This window comes from Pristiophorus japonicus, chromosome X (assembly GCF_044704955.1).
Source record: "Pristiophorus japonicus isolate sPriJap1 chromosome X, sPriJap1.hap1, whole genome shotgun sequence".
Lineage (NCBI taxonomy): Eukaryota > Metazoa > Chordata > Chondrichthyes > Pristiophoridae > Pristiophorus > Pristiophorus japonicus.
The window spans coordinates 20,028,433-20,052,818 of record NC_092010.1 but is presented as its reverse complement, the minus strand read 5'-3'; the positions used below and the strand labels follow the sequence as shown (position 1 = coordinate 20,052,818).

The 24,386-nt window shown below is 48.6% G+C and overlaps 1 protein-coding gene across 4 annotated transcripts; it reads left to right on the top strand.

Annotated features, from left to right (window-relative positions):
- Positions 1–963: 963 nt before the first annotated feature.
- On the top strand, positions 964–21,279 carry LOC139240813 (glycoprotein-N-acetylgalactosamine 3-beta-galactosyltransferase 1-A-like). 4 transcript variants are annotated; one of them, XM_070869292.1, is made up of 5 exons: positions 964–996; positions 1,095–1,186; positions 16,329–16,597; positions 18,373–19,040; positions 20,541–21,279. In XM_070869292.1, the coding sequence occupies exons 3-5, from the start codon at positions 16,360–16,362 to the stop codon at positions 20,787–20,789; spliced, it is 1,155 nt and encodes a 384-aa protein (XP_070725393.1). In that variant the 5' UTR covers positions 964–996; positions 1,095–1,186; positions 16,329–16,359; the 3' UTR covers positions 20,790–21,279. The 4 variants fall into 4 exon arrangements, with proteins under 4 accessions (XP_070725393.1, XP_070725394.1, XP_070725395.1 ...); XM_070869293.1 differs by having other exon boundaries at positions 1,095–1,241; XM_070869294.1 differs by having other exon boundaries at positions 18,373–18,787; positions 20,541–20,698.
- Positions 21,280–24,386: the final 3,107 nt, after the last annotated feature.

Sequence of the window (24,386 nt, the reverse complement as noted above, 5' to 3'; positions counted from 1 at the left end):
AGGTGCTTTTTTTTAGATGTGACGTTAAACCTCGGCCCCAGCTGCCCTCAGGGGTAGATGTAAAACATCCTATGGCACTATTTCAAAAAGTTATCCTGATGTCCTGGCCAATATTTAACCCTCTATCACCAACCGATTATCTGGCCCAATATCTCATATTAGTGTTTGTGTGGGAGCTTGATGAGTGCAAATTGGCTGTTGTGTTGCTGCATTTCAGCAGTGACTGTTCATTGGCAGTAAAGCGCTTTGGGCTGTGAGGTCCTGAAATGTGTTGTACAAATACAAGTTGTAAAATGACCCCTGTATTAAAGGAAGTGCACTCTGCTGTGAAATGTGCATTTATGATGTACCAGCATTTGGCCTCAGCATCCTCTGAGCTAGGGTGAGAAACTGGTCCTCAGCCACACAAACTTTGCCTCTTCCAGTGCTGATGATGGGTTAGTGTTTCTAGCAACTGCAGCAGGTTATTTATAAAGTATGCAGATGCCAATAAAGCATATTTTTCACAGCAGGCAGTTGCTAGACCTTGTTTGTGCCCATTTACTGCTTGAGGCTGCTTTGAGTGCGGTTTGATCCAAAGTCGGTGCCAAACGAGCTGTTTATTTCTATCACTATCTACACCCGGCAGGTAAACGCTTGCTATTAACAACACAATACCTCTTTCAATTCGGTACTCCAACCCCTGCCACTTATCGTCTGTGGGCTTTTATTGGATACGGAAGATTTCCCCCGGGATTGTAAAGCGATATTGAGGCTGATGTGCAGTGAGTGACAGATTGGCAAATGTTCCTTCCACATCCCCCCTTCCTTGGGATTTGGTACACCCCGGCAGGGCGGGCGGTGCGGAGAATGATTGACGGGGCCTTGACCAATTGCGAATGGAATGCGCCGAGGGGGCGGGAGTTCCGGGGCATTCGGCCAATTAGAAGGCTGAACTGGGCCAGCCGGTAAGTGTTGGCCATCGCCCGGAATGGCAGGCGGAGTAGGTCAGGCTGGGTAGGTCGACACGCATTATAACTTTCAGCAAGATTAACAATCAAGATATTTTGATAGAAATACTATTTTATGACTTTAATATTGCTATTTCTTCACAGACAGGATAGTATTAATGAATATTTATCAATGACTTGGATGAAGGAATAGAGAACTATATCATCATCATCATCGGCAGTCCCTCGGAGTCAAAGTGAGTTCTCAGGTGACTGAACAGCCCAATACGAGAACCACAGTCCCTGTCACAGGTGGGACAGATAGTCGTTGAGGGAAGGGGTGGGTGGGACTGGTTTGCCGCACGCTCTTTCCGCTGCCTGCGCTTGGTTTCTGCATGCTCTCGGCGACGAGACTCGAGGTGCTCAGCGCCCTCCCAGATGCACTTCCTCCACTTCGGGCGGTCTTTGGCCAGGGACTCCCAGGTGTCTATATATATTCTAAATATATTCAAAAATGAGTTAGATGTAGTCCTTACTATTAGGGGGATCAAGGGGTATGGCGAGAAAGCAGGAATGGGGTACTGAAGTTGCATGTTCAGCCATGATCTTATTGAATGGCGGTGCAGGCTCGAAGGGCCGAATGGCCTACTCCTGCACCTATTTTCTATGTTTCTATGTGTCGGTGGGGATGTTGCACTTTATCAGGGAGGCTTTGAGGGTGTCCTTGTAACGTTTCCTCTGCCCACCTTTGGCTCGTTTGCCGTGAACGTGTTCCGAGTAGAGCGCTTGCCAGTTTGCTGACAACAGAAAGTTAGGCGGTATTGTAAATAGTGTGCGTGGAAGCAGAACGTTGCAAAGGAACACTGATCGATTAAGTGAGTGGGCAAAACTGTGGCAGATGGCGTTCAATGTTGGAAAGTGTGAGATCATCCATTTCGGACCTAAAAGATAGATCAAGAGTATTTTCTAAATGGTGTGAAGCTAGGAACTGCAGAGGAGCAGAGAGATTTAGGGGTCCCTCAAGTATGGAAGGTTGAGGGGTGATCTCATCGAGGTGTTTAAAATGTAAAAAGGATTAGAGAGGGAAGATAGAGTGAAACTATTTCCCCTGGGAGAGTCTAGAACAAGAGGGCATAACCTTAAAGATATAGCTAGGCCATTCAGGGGCGATGTCAAGAAGCACTTCTTCACACAAAGGGTAGTGTACATCTGGAACTCTCTCCTAAAAAGCTGTGACTGCTGGGTTAATTGGAGCTTTCAAGACTGAGTTTGATAGATTTTTGTTGGGTAAGGGTATCGAGGGATATGGAGTTAAGATACAGATGAGCCATAACCTAATTGAATGGAGGAGCTGTCTCGAGTAGCTGAATGGCCTCAGCCTTAGAGACCCTGCCTGTTTGTTCTTTCCTGATGGGTGTACCCTCTCATTTTTGGTATCATTCTTGTAAATCTTCTGTATGGTAAGATCTCTCTTTTTGAGTCTGGCATAGCATGTCTAAGCAGCATTGGCAACTCCCAGTCCATTCTGTGCTTCTTTGAAGATTTTGGACCAAACCTTTCCCACCAGATAAAATATTGCTTTAGTATCTGCCGGAGTAAGATATTCTGGAGCACTGTACACAGTTCTGGTCTCCATACTGCAAAAAAGGATATTGAAGCATTGGAGAAAGAACAGACACGATTTATTAGGATGCTACCTACCTGTATTAGGATAGATTGAGCCGGTTTGGGCTTTCTTTTTTCCTCTCAAATTAAAATCTTTAAAATTATGCAGGAGTTCAATAGGGTGAATGTGGAGAAATTATTTCTGCTTGTAGGTGAGTCCAGAACAAGGTGGTATAAATACAAGATGGCCACTAACCGATCAAATGAGGAATTTCTTTATGTGCAGTGTGGTTAGAATGTGGAACTCGCTACCACATGGCGTGGTTGAAGCAGATCGCACTGATGCATTTAAGGGGTGGTTTGATGTACACATGAAGGAGAAGGAATCGGGCGATATGGGGGCAGGGTGAGAAGAGTGGGAGGAGGCTCCTGTGGAGTATAAATGCCGGCATAAACCAGTTGGGTCAAATAGTCTGTTTCTGTGCTGTAATCTTGTTTATGGGATCCTGCTCTGTGCAAAATGGCTACTCTGCTTACAGCGCAATTGTTGTAATTCATTGTGTGTGAAGGGCTTTGAGATGTGATGAGGCAGAATATAAACGTCAGTTCTTTTTTCCTTGCAAAAACCACTGACTGAAAGTAGACAAGAGCCAGTGTCACTGCAGCCTTCAACTCCTGCACAGCGCACCACAAAGACTCTGCGCAGTCAGCAGATTGCCAAAAGAATACTCCATTCATAACGTTTCTACTCTGGAATACACAATTACCACATGATAATTCTTAACTCCCTGCTCATGATCAGACATCTGTTGGGATCGTGAAGTGGTTATGGTACTGGAGTCATAACCGAGATGTTATAAGTTCAAATGGCACCATAGTGAATCGAATTTGTGGGCTGATGCCAGAATAAATGACTGTGAAGATTGTTGCAACTACACAACTGGTTCAGAAATGTCCTTCAGGGACGGGAGCCAGCCATGCAATGTTCCTTCTAATTTTATTTGTGTGCGCGGTCCCTTTAATTTTGCTGCCTGGCCGCTCATGCACGGTATCTCTTCCAGCTTGTGCGCGGCCTGCACGGGACCACCTGATGGATGCGCGGTCATGTGCCCACATGCCTTTTGGGGGGGGAGAAAGAGCGTTGCAGCCACGCCTACCTGGTCTGGGCTACAATCCCACAGGTTGCCTCTTAATGCCCTCAGAAGCGACCTAGCAAATCATTTAATTGGAAACAAGGTAACAAGGAATGGGTATTAAATGTGAACTTGCCATTGGTGACTGTGTCCAAAGAACAAACTATAAAGGAGCTTCCCATGTAAAGTGTTGCATTATTTGTTCAATTCTAGAGTTGAATTAAGTGTGAGTCTTAGATGCCAGAGTTTTCTTGTTTCACCTTTATTAACCTCGACGTGCAGAGAAGTTATGCGAGTGTAGTCACATGCTCATTAGATTCAGATACCCTTCTGGCATTGCACCTCTTTGGGGGATTGTACTACTAAAATCTAAACATCACAGCCTATTTGGAGTTCTGCCCAAGTCCCTTATTATCCCCTTTGCCACATGGCTTCGTATGGCACTTCCCCTTCAGTAATTTTCCTTCATGCCTGGATTTGCCTTTTCATCACGAGTAACTTCCTGTCTTTGTACCCCAATTAATCTAATCCACTGTGGCTAGACTAACTCTCTCACATCTTCTTCCTACCTTCCACGTTTCCACATTCCTTACTTTTTTTCATTTCTCAAGGCTTTTGCCTCTCTGATGCTCTTGCGCAGTAGGCACAATACGACAGCTAACACTACCCAATTGAGTAACTCCTAGTCCCACTTGCACCAGTGTAGCCCCTGGATGTAATTCTACACTTGTCGCAATCTCCCACTATTCATGATTTCCCAATTCCTTGATTGCTTGCTCGATCTGTTTATTTTGTGTAGCATACACCCAATATGTTTTTGTAGGTTCTTGTTCCACTTCCCCTCCCGCTCCCCATAACCAACGACTCCCATTGGCTCATTCTCCAAGTTTCACTGGGAGGTGGGTCACATTACGATGGTGCACCGGCACCGATGTCTTATCACCGATTTTGGGATTTTTTTTTTTCAGTTGGGGACACGCAGAATTGGTGGACAACAGCGTGTTCTGATGCTCTCTCAGGTTGTCGCCCTCTTGTTCGTTCACTTTAGCCAATAATCCTTCTAGTTGTCTCCAGTACCTCATCGTGCTCCCACATGCTTTCTATATCTATCCTATTTACTCCTGCCAACCCTGCCATGGCTCCTATTCCTAACCATTCTGTCAATTCTCGTTTCCTTCACAATTTAGGCCCTTCAGCCTCATCTCTCTCAGCCCTCGACTCCTGTTTCCGATTTATCACGAGCAATTATTTTATCAATTCTCCTAACATTTTGTCTATTAGTTATGAATAATTCCCTTCACAGAATTCTATTGACCTATTCAAGCTCGTATTTAACACAACCGATGCAATCTCAAAGTGCACATCGTTATATAATACAGTTCCTGATTCTATTATTTCCAGTCCGTTGATGCTGGGGTTATTTAGTTGGACTGGACAGGTGGATTTTCTGGTTCTGTTGTGTCATTCTTTTGTTTCAATACTATTTTTTATATTTGCAAGAAAGATCGCACCATTTGCTTTTCCTCTATCATCACAACATAAGTTTCCCTTTTCTCCTACACAGTATCACCCGTGGTTCAGTGGGCAGCACTCTCGCCTCGGAGTCAGAACATCATGGGTTCAAGCCCCACTCCAGAGACTTGAGCACATTAATCCAGGCTGCCACTCCAGTACAGAACTGAGGGAGTCCTCCAATTCTGCCCTCTTGAGCATCCCTGATTATAATCACTCAACCATTGGTGGCCGTGCCTTCAGCTGCCTGGGCCCCAAGCTCTGGAACTCCCTCCCTAAACCCCTCTGCATCTCTACCTCTCTTTCCTCCTTAAGACGCTCCTTAAAACCTACCTCTTTGACCAAGCTTTTGGTCACCTGCGCTAATATCTTCTTATGTGGCTCGGTGTTGAATTGTTGTTTTCTAACACTCCTGTGAAGCGCCTTGGGAAGTTTTATTACATTAAAGGCGCTATATAAATACAAGTTGTTTAACTCTCCCATTCCTGGGGGTACAATCTTAAATTGAAATGAACATTCAGCAATCATGCACCTTAAAAATGTTGATTCCTGTAATGGGTTATGAACTCTGAAAATGCCAAATTTTTCCTGATAATCCCAAATTGTGCGCCTGGGGACTATTCCCATAATTTGCAATACTCGCTGTCTGCAGTGCAAATCCACAGAAAACCAGTTCCAACATGAACATAAGCCCAGTGGATTTTATTTTGTAACCAACCCCATAAAGTGATTGTGTTTTATCACCAAATGAAGAAAGCATGGACGAGCTGAGATTCATCCCTTAAAGTAGTGACTGTCACGGCTGAATCTGCAGCTTCCTCGATACATGGGCCATGTTATAGGGAGATGTTTCCTGACACTGAAAGACTTTGGAAAATGTCCAGACAGTTCAAACGGTGCAAAATAAGCAACATCATTGGGAACAGCCAGGCCAGATTCTGGACTAGCCTGGATGTTCAAGGCAATAGATCATTTGAGAGCAGGTTTCATAATTTTGGAAAGTACTAATATAAGGGGCAAAAAGATAGTGGTTGGAAAGGCAAGGGGCATCAGTTTTCTTGGGGAGAGGAGGAACATGGATTAAAAGTAGAAGAAACTGCATGGTGTAACGTATACACCTGTGAGTATGCTCACAACTTTGTAATAGTTGCAGAGCTGTTGCATTGTGAGTGAGACCAGGACTCTGTGAGAGGAGGAGGGAGAGAAGCAGCAACAACCAGAGAGGCCGGCAACAACTACAACAAAGCTGCCTGGATAGAGGAGGAGGAGGGGGAAGAGCTGCTAATACTACTGCCACAGAGTTTGAGAGAGGGGAAGAATGCCATTCCTAATGTTGTGTATCTGTAAGGCATGCACTCCCATGTTCTGCCACCAGGGAGCGCATCCCCTGAAGTCCTAAGGGATCCCAGAATCCCTTTGGAGCACTGTATATAAGCCGGCCCCTAAGGCCTGTTACTCACTCTGGAGTGTCTTAATAAAGACTGAGGTCACTTACTTTAACCTCCCTGTGTGCAGTTTCGTCTGTGTTAGGAACACAACAACTGGCGACGAGTACACGAATCCAATGCAAAGATGCAGCAAACTGTGGGCATCCTGGAGAAGTTCTCGGAGGGTGAGGACTGAGAAGCCTATGTCGAACGGTTAGACCAGTACCTTGTAGCCAACGAGCTGGACGGAGAAGGAAGCGCTGCAAAAAGGAGAGCGGTCTGCCTCATGGCCTGAGGGGCACCGACCTACAGCCTCATGAAGAATCTTCTGGCTCTGGTGAAACCCACAGATAAGTCGTATGAGGAGCTGTGTACACTGGTTCAGGAGCATCTTAACCCGAGGGAGAGCGTGCTGATGGTGAGGTATCAGTTCTATACGTACCAACGATCTGAAGGTCAGGAAGTGGCGAGCTACGTCGCCGAGCTAAGGTGACTTGCAGGACAATGTGAGTTTGATGGCTACCTGGAGCAAATGCTCAGAGACTTTTTTGTACTGGGCATTGGCCACGAGACCATCCTACGAAAAATTTTGACTATAGAAACACCGACCCTCAGTAAGGCCATTGCGATAGCACAGGTGTTTATATCCACCAGTGATAACACCAAACAAATCTCTCAGCACACAAGTGCTAGCAATGTTCATAAATTAACTGGAACTATGTTTGCGAGCAGAAATGTACAGGGCAGAAACCACGAGTCTGCAACTGCCAGCAGGCCTCAGGTGCCCCAGATGACTGAGTCCGCAACAAAGGATGAATGCAAGGCAATTCACACCTTGTTGGCGTTGTGGAGGCTTCCATTCAGCCTATTCCTGCTGCTTCAAAGGGTATGTTTGCAAGAGCTGTGGAACAATGGGGCACCTCCAACGAGCTTGCAGACGAGCTGCAAGCTCTGCAAAACCTGCTAACCACCACGTGGCAGAGGAAGATCGGTCCATGGTGGACCAAAGCAATTTCGAGCCTCAGAGAGAGGAGGCAGATGCTGAAATACACGGGGTGCACACATTTTCGACGAAATGTCCACCTATAATGCTAAACGTAAAATTGAATGGCTTACCCGTAGCCATGGAACTGGACACTGGTGCTAGCCAATCCATCATGAGTAAAAAGATGTTTGAGAGACTGTGGTGCAATAAGGCACTCAGACCAGCCCTGAGCCCCATCCACACAAAACTGAGAACGTACACCAAAGAGCTTATCACTGTCTTGGGCAGCGCCATGGTCAAGGTCACCTATGAGGGCACAGTGCACGAACTGCCACTCTGGATTGTCCCGGGCGATGGCCCCACAGTGCTTGGAAGGAGCTGGCTGGGCAAAATCCGCTGGAACTGGGATGACATCCGAGCACTATCACATGTCGATGAGGCCTCATGTACCCAGGTTCTTCACAAATTTCCTTCCCTTTTTGAGCCCGGCATTGGAAACTTTTCCGGGGCGAAGGTGCGGATCCATTTGATCCCAGAGGCACGACTCATTCACCACAAGGCGCGAGCGGTACCTCACATGATGAGGGAGAGAGTGGAAATTGAGCTGGACAGGCTGCAACGCAAGGGCATCATCTCCCCAGTGGAAGTCAGCGAGTGGGCCAGCCCTATTGTTCCAGTACTCAAAAGTGATGGCACGGTCAGGATTTGCGGCGATTATAAAGTAACTATTAATTGTTTCTCGCTGCATGACCAATACCCGCTACCTAAGGCAGACGACCTCTTTGCGATGCTGGCAGGAGGCAAGACGTTCACCAAGCTCGATCTGACTTCGGCCTACATGACGCAGGAGCTGGAGGAATTTTCGAAGGGCCTCACCTGCATCAACACGCACAAGGGACTGTTCATCTACAACAGATGCCCGTTTGGAATTCGGTCGGCTGCAGCGATCTTCCAGAGAAACATGGAGAGCCTACTCAAGTGGGTACCACGCATTGTGGTTTTTCAGGACGACATATTGGTCACGAGTCGGGACACCATCGAGCACCTACAAAACCTGGAGGAGGTCCTCCAGCAACTGGAGCGCGTAGGGCTGCGGCTGAAGAGGTTGAAATGCGTCTTCGTGGCAACAGAAGTGGAGTTTTTGGGGAGAAAGATCGCGGCGGACGGCATTTGGCCCACAGCTGCCAAGACAGAGGCTATCAGGAACCCGTCCAGGCCACAGAACGTCACGGAGCTGCGGTCATTCCTGGGACTCCTCAACTATTTTGGTAACTTCCTACCCGGGTTAAGCACCCTCTTAGAGCCCCTACATGTGTTATTGCATAAAGCTGAGAACTGGGTATGGGGAAAAAAAACAAGTAATTGCTTTTGAGAAAGCCAGAAACATTTTATGCTCCAACAAGCTGCTTGTATTGTATAACACGTATAAAAGACTCGTGCTCGCATGTGACGCATCGTCGTACGGAGTCGGGTGTGTATTACAACAAGCTAACGTTGCGGGGAAGTTGCAACCTGTCGCCTATGCTTCCAGGATAAATCCCCGGGGCCTGATAGTCTGCATCCCAGAGTACTTAAGAAAGTGGCCCGAGAAATAGTGGATGCATTGGTGTGCATTTTCAAACAGTCTATCGACTCTGGATCAGTTCCTATGGACTGGAGGGTAGCTAATGTAACACCACTTTTTTAAAAAGGAGGGAGAGAGAAAACGGGTAATATCAACCGATTAACCTGACATCAGTAGTGGGGAAAATGTTGGAATCAATCATTAAGGATGAAATAGCGCATTTGGAAAGCAGTGACAGGATCGGTCCAAGTCAGCATGGATTTATGAAAGGGAAATCATGCTTGACGAATCTGCTGGAATTTTTTGAGGATGTAACTAGTAGAGTAGACAAGGGAGAACCAGTGGATGTGGTGTATTTGGACTTTCAAAAGGCTTTTGACAAGGTCCCGCACAAGAGATTGGTGTGCAAAATGAAAGCGCATGGTATTGGGGGTAATGTACTGATGTGGATAGAATACTGGTTGGCAGACAGGAAGCAGAGAGTCGGGATAAACGGGTCCTTTTCAGAATGGCAGGCAGTGACTAGTGGAGTAATGCAGGGCTCAGTGCTGGGACCCCAGCTCTTTACAATATACATTAACGATTTAGATGAAGGAATTGAATGTAATATCTCCAAGTTTGCAGACGACACTAAACTGGGTGGTGGTGTGAGCTGTGAGGAGGACGCTAAGAGGCTGCAGGGTGACTTGGACAGGTTAGGTGAGTGGGCAAATGCATGGCAGGTGCAGTATAATGTGGATAAATGTGAGGTTATCCATTTTGGGGGCAAAAACACGAAGGCAGAATATTATCTGAATGGCGGCAGATTAGGAAAAGGGGAGGTGCATCGAGACCTGGGTGTCATAATTCATCAGTCATTGAAGGTTGGCATGCAAGTACAGTAGGCGGTGAAGAAGGCCTTCATAGCTAGGGGATTTGAGTACAGGAGCAGGGAGGTCTTACTGCAGATGTACAGGGCCTTGGTGAGGCCTCACCTGGAATATTGTGTTCAGTTTTGGTCTCCTAATCTGAGGAAGGACGTTCTTGCTATTGAGGGAGTGCAGCGAAGGTTCACCAGACTGATTCCAGGGATGGCAGGACTGTCATATGAGGAGAGACTGGATCAACTGGGCCTTTATTCACTGGAGTTTAGAAGGATGAGAGGGGATCTCATAGAAACGTATAAGATTCTGACGGGACTGGACAGGTTAGATGCGGGAAGAATGTTCCCGATGTTGGGGAAGTCCAGAACCAGGGGACATAGTCTTAGGATAAGGGGTAGGCCATTTAGGACTGAGATGAGGAGAAACTTCTTCACTCAGAGTTGTTGACATGTGGAATTCCCTGCCGCAGAGAGTTGATGCCAGTTCATTGGATATCTTCAAGAGGGAGTTAGATATGATCCTTACGGCAAAGGGGATCAAGGGGTATGGAGAGAAAGCAGGAAAGGGGTACTGAGGGAATGATCAGCCATGATCTTATTGAATGGTGGTGCAGGCTCGAAGGGCCAAATGGCCTACTCCTGCACCTATTTTCTATGTTTCTAGGAGCTTGTCTAAGGCCGAGAGGGCCTACAGCATGATTGAAAAAGAAGCATTAGCGTGTGTGTTCAGGGTAAAGAAAATGCATCAGTATCTGTTTGGCCTCAAATTTGAGCAGGAAACCGATCACAAGCCCCTCATATCGCTGTTCGCTGAAAACAAGGGGATAAATACTAATGCCTCAGCCTGCATACAAAGGTGGGCACTCGCGCTATCAGCGTATAACTATACCATCCGCCACAGGCCAGGCACTGAGAACTGTGCGGATGCTCTCAGTCGGCTACCATTGCCCACCACGGGGGTGGAAATGGCGCAGCCTGCAAACTTGTTGATGGCGCAACCCGCAGACTTGTTGATGGTCATGGAAGCATTTGAAAATGATAAATCACCTGTCACGGCCCGCCAGATTAGGACTTGGACCAGCCAAGATTCTCTGTTGTCCCTAGTAAAAAAAAACTGTGTACTGCATGGGAGCTGGGCCAGCATCCCTGTTGAAATGCAAGAGCCAGTCAAGCCGTTCCAGCGGCGAAAGGACGAGCTATCCTTTCAGGCAGACTGCCTGTTGTGGGGTAACCGCGTAGTGCTACCCAAAAAGGGCAGGGAGACGTTCATCTTGGATCGCCACAGCACACACCCGGGTACAGTAATGATGAAAGCGATAGCCAGATCCCACGTGTGGTGGCCCGGTATTGACTCTGACTTAGAGTCCTGTGTACGGCAATTCAGCGTATGTGCTCAGTTGAGCAAGGCGCCCAGAGAGGCACCACTAAGTTTGTGGTCCTGACCCTCCAGACCATGGTCGAGGATCCATGTCGACTATGCGGGCCCATTTCCTGGTGGTGGTGGATGCTTTTTCAAAATGGATTGAATGTGAAATAATGTCGGGAAGAACTGCCACCACCACCATTGAAAGCTTGTGGTCATGTTTGCCACCCACGGCCTGCCTGACATACTGGTCAGTGACAATGGGCCATGTTTCACCAGTGCCGAATTTAAAGAATTCATGACCCGCAATGGGATCAAACATGTCACCTCAGCCTCCAATGGGCAGGCAGAGCGGGCAGTACAAATAATCAAACAGAGCCTCAAACGAGTCACAGAAGGCTCACTCCAAACCCGCCTGTCCCGAGTACTGCTCAGCTACCGCATGAGACCCCACTCACTCACAGGGGTGCCCCCGGCTGAGCTACTCATGAAAAGGACACTTAAAATCAGACTCTCGCTGGTTCACCCCAACCTGCATGATCAGGTAGAGAGCAGGTGGCAGCAACAAAATGTAAACGATGGTCGCGCCACTGTGTCACGGGAAATTGATCCGAATGACCCTGTGTATGTGCTAAACTATGGACATGGTACCAAATGAATCGTGGGCATGGTGATAGCTAAAGAAGGGAGTAGGGTGTTTGTAGTCAAACTAGACAATGGACAAATTTGCAGAATGCACCTGGACCAAATGAGGCTGCGGTTCACAGACTGCCCTGAACAACCCACTGCAGACACCACCTTTTTCGAGCCTACAACACACACCCAAAGGATCAATGACACCACGCCAGACCAGGAAATCGAACCCATCACGCCCAACAGCCCAGCAAGGCGAGGCTCACCCAGCAGCCCTGCAGGGCCAACAACACACCAGCCCAGCGAGGGCACAGCCAACACACCAGAACAGACATTTGTACCGAGGTGGTCCACCAGGGAAAGAAAGGCTCCCGACTGCCTCACCTTGTAAATAGTTTTCACTTTGACTTTGGAGGGGAGTGATGTTGTGTATCTGTAAAGCATGCACTCCCATGTTCCGCCACCAGGGAGCTCATCCCCTGAAGTCCCAAGGGATCCCAGCATCCCTTGGGAGCACTGTATATAAACCGGCCTCTAAGGCCTGTTACTCACTCTGGAGTGTCTTAATAAAGACTGAGGTCACTGTTACTTTAACCTCCCTGTGTGCAGTCTCATCCTTGTTAGGAACACAACATCTAAGAATGCCATCTTCTGTGTGGAAGGAGGGAGAACCATTCACAACTTCTATAGGTGGGTGTTTTGGTGCACTCTCCCAAAAGACTTTGTTTTGTAGGTGGGGGGAGGAAAGAAGACCATTAAGAAGGCCGGAACATCGTGGGTGGGGGAGGGGGTGAGTGTGCGTAAGTGTGTGGGGTTCTTGTAAATAACTACGCCCCACACAACACTAAAAACACCACTCCCCCATTGCCTGGCCCGAGACAGCTGGAGCTGCCTGGGTGAAGTTAACTCCCTTAATTACCATCATTAAGACCTGGTGGAGGCCGGAGTCTGGGTAGTTCCAGCCATCCCGGGTGAAGACATCGTCTCCCCTGCCAGAAGAAAATCTATAAGGTTTTTCCATCAGGGAAGTGCACCCCTGCAAACACTCACCCAACACTGTGAGGGGTGATCCTGCCCTCACAGCCTCCCTCCTTCCCACTCTCCTCTCTCTCAGAGGCACCTCTTTCCATTTTTTAAATTAATTAATACTACTGAGCAGAAGGAAAAGGCCCCTCCCCCAATTGTGTACAAGCAGGGGCAAGGGGTGCCTCATTAATCAGAACATAAGAAATAGGAGCAGGAGTAGGCCATACGGCCCCTCGAGCCTGCTCTGCCATTCAATAAGATCATGGCTGATCTGATCTTGGTTTCAGCTCCATTTCCCCACCCGCTCCCCATAACCCCTTATCCCCTTATTGTTTAAGAAACTCTCTATTTCTGTCTTAAATTTATTCAATATCCCAGCTTCCACAGCTCTGAGGCAGCGAATTCCACAGATTTACAACCCTCTGAGAGAAGAAATTTCTCCTCATCTCAGTTTTAAATGGGCGGCCCCTTATTCTAAGATCATGCCTCCTAGTTCTAGTCTCCCCCATCAGTGGAAACATCCTCTCTGCATCCACCCTGTCAAGCCCCCTCATAATCTTATACGTCTCGATAAGATCATTCTTCTGAATTCCAATGAGTAGAGGCCCAACCTACTCAACCTTTCCTCATAAGTGAACCCCTTCATCCCCGGAATCACCGAAGTAAACTGTCTCTGAACTGCCTTTCGTAAATATGGAAACCAAAACAGCACGCAGTATTCCAGGTGTAGCCTCACCAATACCCTGTATAGCTGTAGCAAGACTTCCCTGCTTTTATACTCCATCCCCTTTGCAATAAAGGCCAAGATTCCATTGGCCTTCCTGATTAAGAGCTCCCTCTGTTCACTTAACCAGGCCAGTAAGACCTTTAGGCCTAAGACTTGGGGTGAGTGTAGCCCTTAAAAGAGACCCTGTTATGGCGAGTCCATTTTCGCCGGTGGCGGGGCCAACCCCGATTTATGCACACGTGGCAGCAAAAGCCACGGCAGCTCCTGCTCTCCTGCCACCGTTTACATTTATGACCATAAAACATGGGGTAAAGAACGACACTCACCCCACCATGACCATTGAGGAGTGTGTGAGGATAATGGCTGGGGTTGTCGCCCCCTTGGCCATTATCGCCGCCTCCAAAATATACGGGAGGTTGTGTTCTTCCTGGGGTCAGAGCGGACAGTGTCCCTGGCCCATCAAAAGGGGCTCACGGTGGGCGGGACCTTCCTGCCGGTGGATCCCCTCGAGGCCACCGCGCAGAGAGTCGTTATTTCAAATGTCCCGCTCTTAGTTCCTCCTCCCCCATCTATGTCAACTGGGGGAGGTGAGGTCGAGGATAACGCCGATACCGCTCGGCTTCAGGGAGGCCAGCCTGCGTCACATGTTCTCCTTCTGGCACCAGCTTTTCATGCAGCTGGCGTGGGAGGAGGTAACGTGGTCCACGAGGAGACAGCCTACCGCGGCTTCTGGATGTCAGAAGGCGGCGGTGCTACGCCTGTAAGGCGGTGGAGCATGTCCACAAGAACTGCCCCGTCTCCAAGGCCGCTAAAACATCCAAAGCGGCCGAGGCTGGTGCCACCACCACTCCTCCCACACCCCACGCCCCCCACCGGCGTGTCGGGAGTCATAGATGCGCGGGCGTCGTCGGGGGCCAATGCCATCACGGCCTCTGGCGGGGGGGAGGGGAGAGCGTCCACGCGATGGAAGAAGAAACACCTGTAGGCGAGTCCCCTCAGTGGGCCAAACGGCCCCATTACAGCGCTCGGCCCCAACTCGCCACCGGCGAGCGCGGGGCATTCCGTGCCCGAGCCCTCGACCATACCCGCTCCTGCGGATGGTTTGATGTCCGCAGTCGGGCACGGGAAAGAAGCACAGAAGGAGGGAGCGGAGGCGGAAGCAAACATGGAGGTCCCCCTGCCTCCGCGTCCCTCCAGACACAAAAGGCGGCACCACTCTGGGGAAACGGAGGAGGACCATGATCCCTCCGTGCGGGAGGAGTTGGTGCCGGGCGCGGCTCCCGCGTCCCCCACCACCACTCCCACCGTGCGCAGTAAGGGGGGGGGGGGAGTCTGTCCCTCGGGAGGGTGAGACAGCCAAGGCTGTCCAGCCTGAGCCTCCCGGGGGGCGCGGGGCTGCCAAGAGAGGACATCGCCGCTGGGTCGAGCGCCCTGGGGAGGCCGAGTCCGAGCCCGCCCAGTCAAACCTGAACATCTCCCAGCATCTGCTCGACCCGGTCACAAAACATTTCCCAAGAAACCCTGCCCGCTGCTTCGGAGGGTGGTGGCGGGTGGATGAGGAACCCCAATCTCCGTCCCTGACTTTGGCGCCGGGGGACTTGAAGGACCTGGAAATGTTTTTCGGCCTGGTTTCTCCGTGCTCCCCGGTGCCTGCGGCAGAGGGGGTCCCTCGTCCGCTTCCCAACTCAGCACCCAGGGGGAGCCCAGGGAGGACTCCTCTGCCGACGATCCTGGGGGTGGGATCGGGGCAGAGCCAGGGTCGGATGGAGGACGAGCAATTCCAGGATTCGTTCTGTCGGTTCTGGTCCGACTGGAGAAGGAAGCAGGGGGGCTTCCCCTCCTCAAGCTTATGGTGGGACGTGGGCAAGGCTCATGTTCGTCTCTTCTGTCAAGGGTACACAAAGGGGTCAACCAAGAGGCGGGTGGCCAGGGTGGGGCGCCTGGAGAAGGAGGTTCTCGACCTGGAATACCGTCTCAGTCAAGTCGTCGAGGACCCGGCCCTGTGGACGGTATACGAAGCGAAGAAGGCCGCGCTGAAGGACCTGCAGTTCGTCGGGTCCCGAGGCGCGTTCATGAGGTCGCGGATCCGGTTCCTCCTTTTAATAAGAGGGCACTTGATTTAGAATTTTGCACTAAAATAGTTGTAGAGCTGTTGAGTTGGGAGTGGCTTGGCCAGTCACGTGATCTTCACAAGACTCAATAAAACCCCAGCCAGTTGGGTTCGGGGGATCCACAATGAGGCAGGTGGTTGTGAGCCTGGTGGATGAACTGGCAATGTGTCGTGTGATTGTTAAACCTTTGCTAATAGACCAACAGCAATGTGTTGCTATGAATTCTTAAGCAAAGAACCCATGAAGCAACTACATTATAAAAGGGGTGACTAAGGTGTGAGGCAAACAAGATGAGCACAATAGGAGAGCTACCAGCAGGACCAGAGGCTTTATTGGAATCGCGAGTGGGGGGTGGGGAGGTCTTGGGATTCCAGTTGCGGATGGGTTGGAGTGGAGCAGGAACAGGTCGCAATTATTGTGTGATTCAGTTTTTGTATTTATCTTTCGACAGGAAACGGGCACACTGAGGTAGCCGCGGGCAAATGGAAGACAGAATCATGGCGCCAAGCACCTGCAGGTCATGGATGGCTTTTTTCCTCGGCATTCTCTTTGGAATATTTATTTTGTACTTCTTCGCAAATTACTTTTCATTTGAGAAGCGCTTTAACCTCCAGCCTGAGGTTCGGACTGTCAGGAATTATTCACAAGAGCCAAGTGGAAGACAGACCCAGGAACTGGAAGGCACTGTCTTTTCCAGCGGGGCTCCGAAATCTCACTTAGGTACAGTAACACGCTATAGCGCTGCAACACTGTCAACTCCAGGTCTGCATCTCAGTCAATTGAGGAAGAAGGAGGCATTTGGTGTTCTTCTTCATAAGTTTTCACTTATCTTTTCCAATCACCTTCTGCGGCTAAGGGAATCTGCTTCCACGCCTTCCGTCGATGCTGCTCTCAAAGCCATCGCCAGCGAGTGGACAAGAGCAGCCTGCAATGCGCTCCTTCTAATGTTCCTCCTGGACGAATGTTTGGCATTCTGGGGGCTCGGTAGCCTGGACTCACTTTTGCTCGTCTGGCAGCCATTGTTATAGAATCACAGAAATTTACAGCACAGAAGGAGGCCATTTCGGCCCATCGTGTCTGTGCCGGCCGACCAACAGCTACCCAGCCTAATCCCACTTCCCAGCTCTTGGTCCGTAGCCCTGCAGGTTACGGCACTTCAAGTGCACATCCAAGTACTTTTTAAATGTGGTGAGGGTTTCTGCCTCTACCACCCTTTCAGGCAGTGAGTTCCAGACCCCCACCACCCTCTGGGTGAAGAAATTTCTCCTCAAATCCCCTCTAACCCCCCCCACTGCCTCAATTACTTTAAATCTATGTGCCCTGGTTATTGACCTCTCTGCTAAGGGAAATATGTCCTTCCTATCCACTCCACCATAATTTTATACACCTCAATAAGGTCTTCCCTCAGTTTCCTGTGTTCCAAAGAAAACAACCCCAGCCTTTCCTCATAGCTAAAATTCTCCAATCCTGACAACATCCTCGAAAATGCCTCTCTTTGCTTGGCGTACCAGCCTGCAGAGGTGAACTAAATCCCAATTTGAGCCAGGTTAGCAGAAACCTCCGGCATAGGGGGTCTCCATGCCCTGGCGACATTTATGCAGCGAGTTGTGATCGGGAACACGCTGCCTGACAGGGCGGTGGAAGCCAATTCAACAGTAACCTTCAATGGGGAATTGGATAGTTATTTGAAAAGGAAAAAAATTGCATGGCTGTGAGGAAAGAGCAGGGGGAGTGAGACTATTTGGATAGCTCTTTCAAAGAGCCGGCCCAGGCAAATGGGCCAAATGGCCTCCTTCTGTGCTGCATGGTTCCAAGTCGGAAAATCAAGCACAACTGGGACTGCGCCTTATTCCGAGGGGTTCTGCTGGTCTCCAGATAAAGAAAGAAAGACTTGCATTTATATAGCGCCTTTCACGACCACTGGACGTCTCAAAGCACTTTACAGCCAATGAAGTACTTTTGGACTGTAGTCACTGTTGCAATGTGGGAAACGCAGTCGACAATTTGCGCACAGCAAGCTCCCACACACACCAATGTGATAATGACCAGATCATCTGTTTTTTTGTTATGTTGATTGAGGGATAAATATTGGCCAGGATACCGGGGATAACTCCCTGCTATTCATCAAAATAGTGCCATGGGATCTTTTACGTCCATCTGAGAGGGCAGACAGGGCCTCGGTTTAACGTCTCATCCGAAAGTCAGCACCTCCGACAGTGCAGCACTCCGTCAGCACTGCACTGGAGCGTCAGCCTGGATTTATGTGCTCAGGTCCCTGGAGTGGGAGACCCTCGGAGGAATTTCAGCCCTTGTTGGGGTTTTTTTCTCTGAAAGAGATCATAGGGCACCTTAGGGGGAACGTTGGTTGGCATGTTCTGTGTCAAGCTCTAAAACGTTTGGGACATCTTAAGGTTGTGAAAGGCGCTACATGAATGCAAGTTTGTTCTTTGCGTGACTTTTTTTTTGTCTCTTTTCCCCCACAAATTTTGGTTTAGGCAAAGATAGTGAAATAGCTGACAGTCTGTACCGAAAGGTTCGAATCCTGTGCTGGGTGATGACGAATCCGAAGACGCTTCACACTAAAGCCAAGCACGTCAATGCCACTTGGGCTCGGCACTGCAACACGGTGCTTTACATGAGTTCAGTGAAGGACCATGCGTTGTTCGCCGTTGAATTGGGGACTGGAGAAGGCCGAGACCAGCTGTACTGGAAAACCATTCGTGCATTCCAGTACGTCCACAAGCATCACTTGGACGAGGCCGACTGGTTCATGAAAGCCGACGACGACACGTACGTCATTGTGGACAACCTACGCTGGCTTCTGTCGAAGCACTTGCCGGGCAGGCCCATTTATTTTGGGAAACGGTTCAAGCCCTACGTGAAGCAAGGCTACATGAGCGGCGGAGCAGGGTACGTCCTCAGTAAGGAGGCCCTAAAGAGGTTTATCAAAGGCTTTGAGACAAACGTGTGCAGCCATACGTCCCCTGTGGAGGATCTGGCACTGGGCCAGTGTATGGCCAAGGTGGGCGTTGAAGCTGGAGACTCACGGGACACAATGGGAAGGGAAACATTCCATCCTTTTGTTCCCGAACATCACCTGATTCCCAGAATCCTGCCAAAGAGCTTTTGGTATTGGAGGTACTGCTATTACCCCATCGTTGAGGTATGTGCTTTATGTTCTTTTCTCTCTCTTTAATAAGGAAGCCATTACTGGGAGGAAGGCTGCTTTAGGCATTGTATTCCCAACAGGATGTTCAAACCACCTCTTAAGGGATCAATGGTAAAAGTATGCTGAAAGGATAAGTGAAAGTGGAACATATGATGTATTGGATAAAGATTCTGACCCGATACTGTGAGCTCAAAGTAAAGTGTGACCTTAGTCTTTTATTACAAGTCTCCAGAGTGCCTCTCCAGCCTGTGAGGCCTCCTTAAGTGTAGGTGCTCCCAAGGGATTGTGGGATCCCTTGGGACTCCAGGGGGATGAGCCCTCTGGTGGCTGTACAAGGTATATACAGGTTTACATGTATAACACAACACAGTTTCCCAGGTAATAGGTTTATTCTATGGGAGCAGTTTAGCCCTTTAACTAGTGCAAATTTAAATGCATTCTACCAAAGTGCCCTATAATTCTTCGAGAAATACTTGTACTGTTGGCACCAATTCATGCCCAATGGCTTAATAAGAGTGGTGAGAATGTGGAACTCGCTACCACAAGGAGTGGTTGAGGCGAATAGCGTAAGGGGAAGCTGGATAAACACGTGAGGGAGAAAGGAATAGAAGGATATGTTGATGGGGTGAAGATGAAGAGGGGTGGGAGGAGGCTCGTGTGGAGCATAAACACCGGCACGGACCTGTTGGGCCCAATGGCCTGTTTCTGTGCTGTAAATTCTAGTAATGTATGCTTTAGAATTGTTGGTTACAGATACTTAGTCCTGTCCTGAGGAAGCCCAGAAAGGGTAAATATGCCCTTTTAATCTGGAGGTTACCACTTACTGCGCAGAATAATTACCACTCGAGTTTCCTTCCCTTTTAAGTCACCCCGCTGAGGAGACAAGCTGCTATCAGTTCAAATAGTTACTGGTACATTGTGACCATACTGGATCAGATCACTAAAACAAACTCCAGGCTTCTGCTCAATAATCTTTTGCTCAATTGGGTTGCATAGTTTTTGTACAACTTTCTCAAAAAGAACTTGCATTTATATAACACTTTTCACAGTTTCAGGAATTCCACTTGTGGGGGGAGTCCAGAACTAGAGGCCATCAATATATGGTAGTCACTGATAAATCCAGTAGGGAATTCAGGAGAAACTTATTTACCCAGGGAGTGGTGAGAATGTGGAACTCGCTACCACAGGGAGTGTTTGAGGTGAATAGTATAGATGCATTTAAGGGGAATGTCTCTCTGTCTCCCTCTCCTTGTCTGTCTGTCTTCCCCCCCCCCCCCCCCACCCTCGCTGTCTGTCTGCCTCTCTCTCTCTCTCTGTTCCCCTCCCTCTCTCTCTCTCTCTCTGTGTCTCTGTTTCCCTCCCTCTCTCTCTCTCTCTCTCTCTCTGTCTGTCTCCCTCCCTCTCTCTGTCTCACTCTTTCCATCTTCCCAGCCCTCCCCAATCTTGACTTGTTAGAGCTGATATTTGTTCTCTATCTCCTTTCTAACTCCTCAGGGTCCTCAGTGCTGCTCCAGCCTTGCAGTCTCTTTCCACTACGTTAACCCGGACCTGATGTACACCTTGGAGTACTTTGTTTACCGTCTCCGCCCATACGGATACTACTATCGCTACTTTCCCGAGGGGGACCGACAAGGTCCCGTGAGACTGGTGGAAACTGCAAGTGGCCAAACCAGCGTGGAGCAATTGGAGCGCAGGCATGGATCTGGCAAAGAGAATATTACAATGACCAGCAAGGTGATATAAAAGGCACAACCAGAGAGGCATGTGCCATATCTCTGGGCCTGCTGCTGCTTCCTTGGGTTGCTTGTGAACCAGCAATGCAGTGAGACCTACCATTCTAACTGCCTGTTATGAAGCAGACCGCTTCTCGTCGAGCTAACGGGACCCAGAGCAGAAACTGAGGCATGGCACCAGACTCTGGATTAAACAACTAATTCTTCAAACCACAGCCACTGTTTAAAATTGCCTTTGTGGTGGGATTTAAGCTGTACTGCAACTTCTCTGCGTATGTCCATTGAGATTTTGTGTCGAAAGCAAAATACTGCGGATGCTGGAAATCTGAAATAAAAATAGAAAATGCTGGAAATACTCAGCAGGTCAGGCAACGTCTGTGGAGAGAGATTCTCTTCTGTTATAAGTGCTATATATTGTAAGTGCAAGCTCTGGTTTAATTTCCTCTGCACAATTTTAGTGTGCCAGTTAACCCGTTTATGTAAATTCATTTGAACTCGCTTAAAGTAAGCAGTAAGAAAGTTCGAGTGGCTTCGTATTAGGCCAAGTGCGTAAGATGCCTATTTATCGACAACAACTTGTATTTCTATAGCCCATTTAATAGAAACATAGAAAATAGGTGCAGGAGTAGGCCATTCGGCCCTTCGAGCCTGCACCACCATTCAATAAGATCATGGCTGATCATTCACCTCAGTATCCCTTTCCTGCTTTCTCTCCATACCCCTTGATCCCTTTAACCGTAAGGGCCACATCTAACTCCCTTTTGAATATATCCAATGAACTGGCATCAACAACAACTCTGTGGTAGGGAATTCCACAGGTTAACAACTCTCTGAGTGAAGAAGTTTCTCCTCATCTCAGTCCTAAATGGCTTACCCATTATCCTTAGACTGTGTCCCCTGGTTCTGGACTTCCCCAACATCGGGAACATTCTTCCTGCAGTTAACTTGTCCAGTCTCGTCAGAATTTTATATGTTTCTATGAGATCCCCTCTCATCCTTCTAAACTCCAGTGAATACAGGCCCAGTTGATCCAGTCTCTCCTCATATGTCAGTCCTGCCATCCCGGGAATCAGTCTGGTGAACCTTCGCTGCACTCCCTCAATAGCAAGAACGTTCTCAGATTAGGAGACCAAAAATGTAGTAAAATGTCCCAATGCATTTCACAGGAGCGTTACCAAACGAAATTTGACACCGAGTCACGTAAGGAGATATTGGGACAGGTGACCGAAAGCTTGATCGAAGAGGTAGGTTTTCGGGAGGAGAGAGGTTTAGGGAGGGAATCCCAGAGCTTAGGGCCTCAGCAGCTGAAAGCACGGCCGCCAATGGTAGACCGATGAAAATCGGGGATGGGCAAGAGGCCAGAATTGGAGGAGCTCAGAGACCGCAGAGGGTTGTAGGACTGGAGGAGGTTACAGAGATAGGGAGTGTTAGATATGCAGACTACAGATATACTCTCTGTGTAGTCACTGTATAGTTGCATAAGATGGAGACTTGTTACCTGATGTACTATCAATGAGGTCTACACTGTGTATATACTATGCTGGCACCACTAGAGGGTGCAACTGGTGGAGACCGGGGTTTCATAAGAACATAAGAATTAGGAACAGGAGTAGGCCATCTAGCCCCTCGAGCCTGCTCCGCCACTCAACAAGATCATGGCTGATCTGGCCGTGGACTCAGCTCCACTTACCCACCCGCTCCCCGTAACCCTTAATTCCCTTATTGGTTAAAAATCTATCTATCTGTGATTTGAATACATTCAATGAGCTAGTCTCAACTGCTTCCCTGGGCAGAGAATTCCACAGATTCACAACCCTCTGGGAGAAGAAATTCCTTCTCAACTCGGTTTTAAATTGGTTCCCCCGTATTTTGAGGCTGTGCCCCCTAGTTCTAGTCTCCCCGACCAGTGGAAACAACCTCTCCGCCTCTATCTTGTCTATCCCTTTCATTATTTTAAATGTTTCTATAAGATCACCCCTCATCCTTCTGAACTCCAACGAGTAAAGACCCAGTCTACTCAATCTATCATCATAAGGTAACCCCCTCATCTCCGGAATCAGCCTAATGAATCGTCTCTGTACCCCCTCCAAGGCTAGTGTATCCTTCCTTATGTAAGGTGACCAAAACTGCACGCAGTACTCCAGGTGCGGCCTCACTAATACCCTGTACAGTTGCAGCAGGACCTCCCTGCTTTTGTACTCTATCCCTCTCGCAATGAAGGCCAACATTCCATTCGCCTTCCTGATTACCTGCTGCACCTGCAAACTAACTTTTTGGGATTCATGCACAAGGACCCCCAGGTCCCTCTGCACCGCAGCATGTTATAATTTCTCCCCATTCAAATAATATTCCCTTTTACTGTTTTTTTTTCCAAGATGGATGACCTCACATTTTCCGACATTGTATTCCATCTGCCAAACCTTAGCCCATTCGCTTAACCTATCTAAATCTCTTTGCAGCCTCTCTGTGTCCTCTACACAACCCGCTTTCCCACTAATCTTTGTGTCATCTGCAAATTCTGTTGCACTACACTCTGTCCCCTCTTCCAGGTCATCTATGTATATTGTAAACAGTTGTGGTCCCAGCACCGATACCTGTGGCACACCACTAACCACCGATTTCCAACCCGAAAAGGACCCATTTATCCCGACTCTCTGCTTTCTGTTAGCCAGCAGAGCCTGTCCACCAGAGGGCACTGCGGTGGGAGACTTGAGGGTCACCTGCACAGGTGTGCAGGGCCCAGTATAAAAGGCTGCTTACCATGCTTGTGCCTCACTCTGGAGTTACGAATAAAGGACCATGGTCACTACAGTTTGAGTACAACACATTGCCTCGTGGAGTCATTCATAAGTGCATTACAGACAAAACAGGGAGGGAAAAGGTCATGGAGGGATTTGAAAACAAGGATGAGAATTTTAAAATCGAGGCGTTGCCTTGATTTATGTTGCTGTTTCACCAGTGGGGATCGTCAAAGTCTGAAATGAGTTGTGCGAAATGCATTGAGTACAGTTTGAGGGAAAACTGAGGTACTCGCAGATTCAGGAGTTATGTAGGCCTCAAACTAAATGCCATATTCAGTAGTTTAGCATTGAGCTTGCATTGCATGTAATGTGTGATAGCTCTGTCCTGTCAGTGCAGTGTTTGAGACCATACACTAGGATCAGTGAGGGAAACCAGTGGCCAATTCAAGTTTTGAAATCTTGAACTTAAAAATATACCTGGAGCATTAACTGTTGATGTTTTCCAGTTTTCCTGTTGCAACTTGTACTCAGTTTGTTTGTAATGTTTCCTTTCTTGAAATAAAATGTGGGAAGGATTTTTGGGGGCGATGGAGGTGTCCGCTGTGGCTCAGTGGGTAGCACTCTCGCCTCTGAGTCAGAAGGTTGTGGGTTCAAGTCCTGCTCCAGGGGCGTTATTCCCGGTGTCCTGGCCAATATTTACCCCTCAGCCAACATCACAAAAAAACAGATGATCTAGTCATTATCATATTGCTGTGTGTGGGAGCTTGCTGTGTGCAAATTGGCTGTGAAGCACTTTGAGATGTTCGGTGGTCATGAAAGGTGCTATTTAAATGCAAGTCTTTCTAAAGGTTTAGGGTCCTTTTGTG

Bases quoted from the DNA above. Each gene is read 5' to 3' on its own strand.
- LOC139240813 (XM_070869292.1), top strand. From the start codon at position 16,360: ATGGAAGACAGAATCATGGCGCCAAGCACCTGCAGGTCATGGATGGCT. The intron at 16,598-18,372 runs GTACAGTAACAC...ATTTTGGTTTAG, and splicing joins GGCTCCGAAATCTCACTTAG to GCAAAGATAGTGAAATAGCT. The intron at 19,041-20,540 runs GTATGTGCTTTA...CTAACTCCTCAG, and splicing joins GCTATTACCCCATCGTTGAG to GGTCCTCAGTGCTGCTCCAG.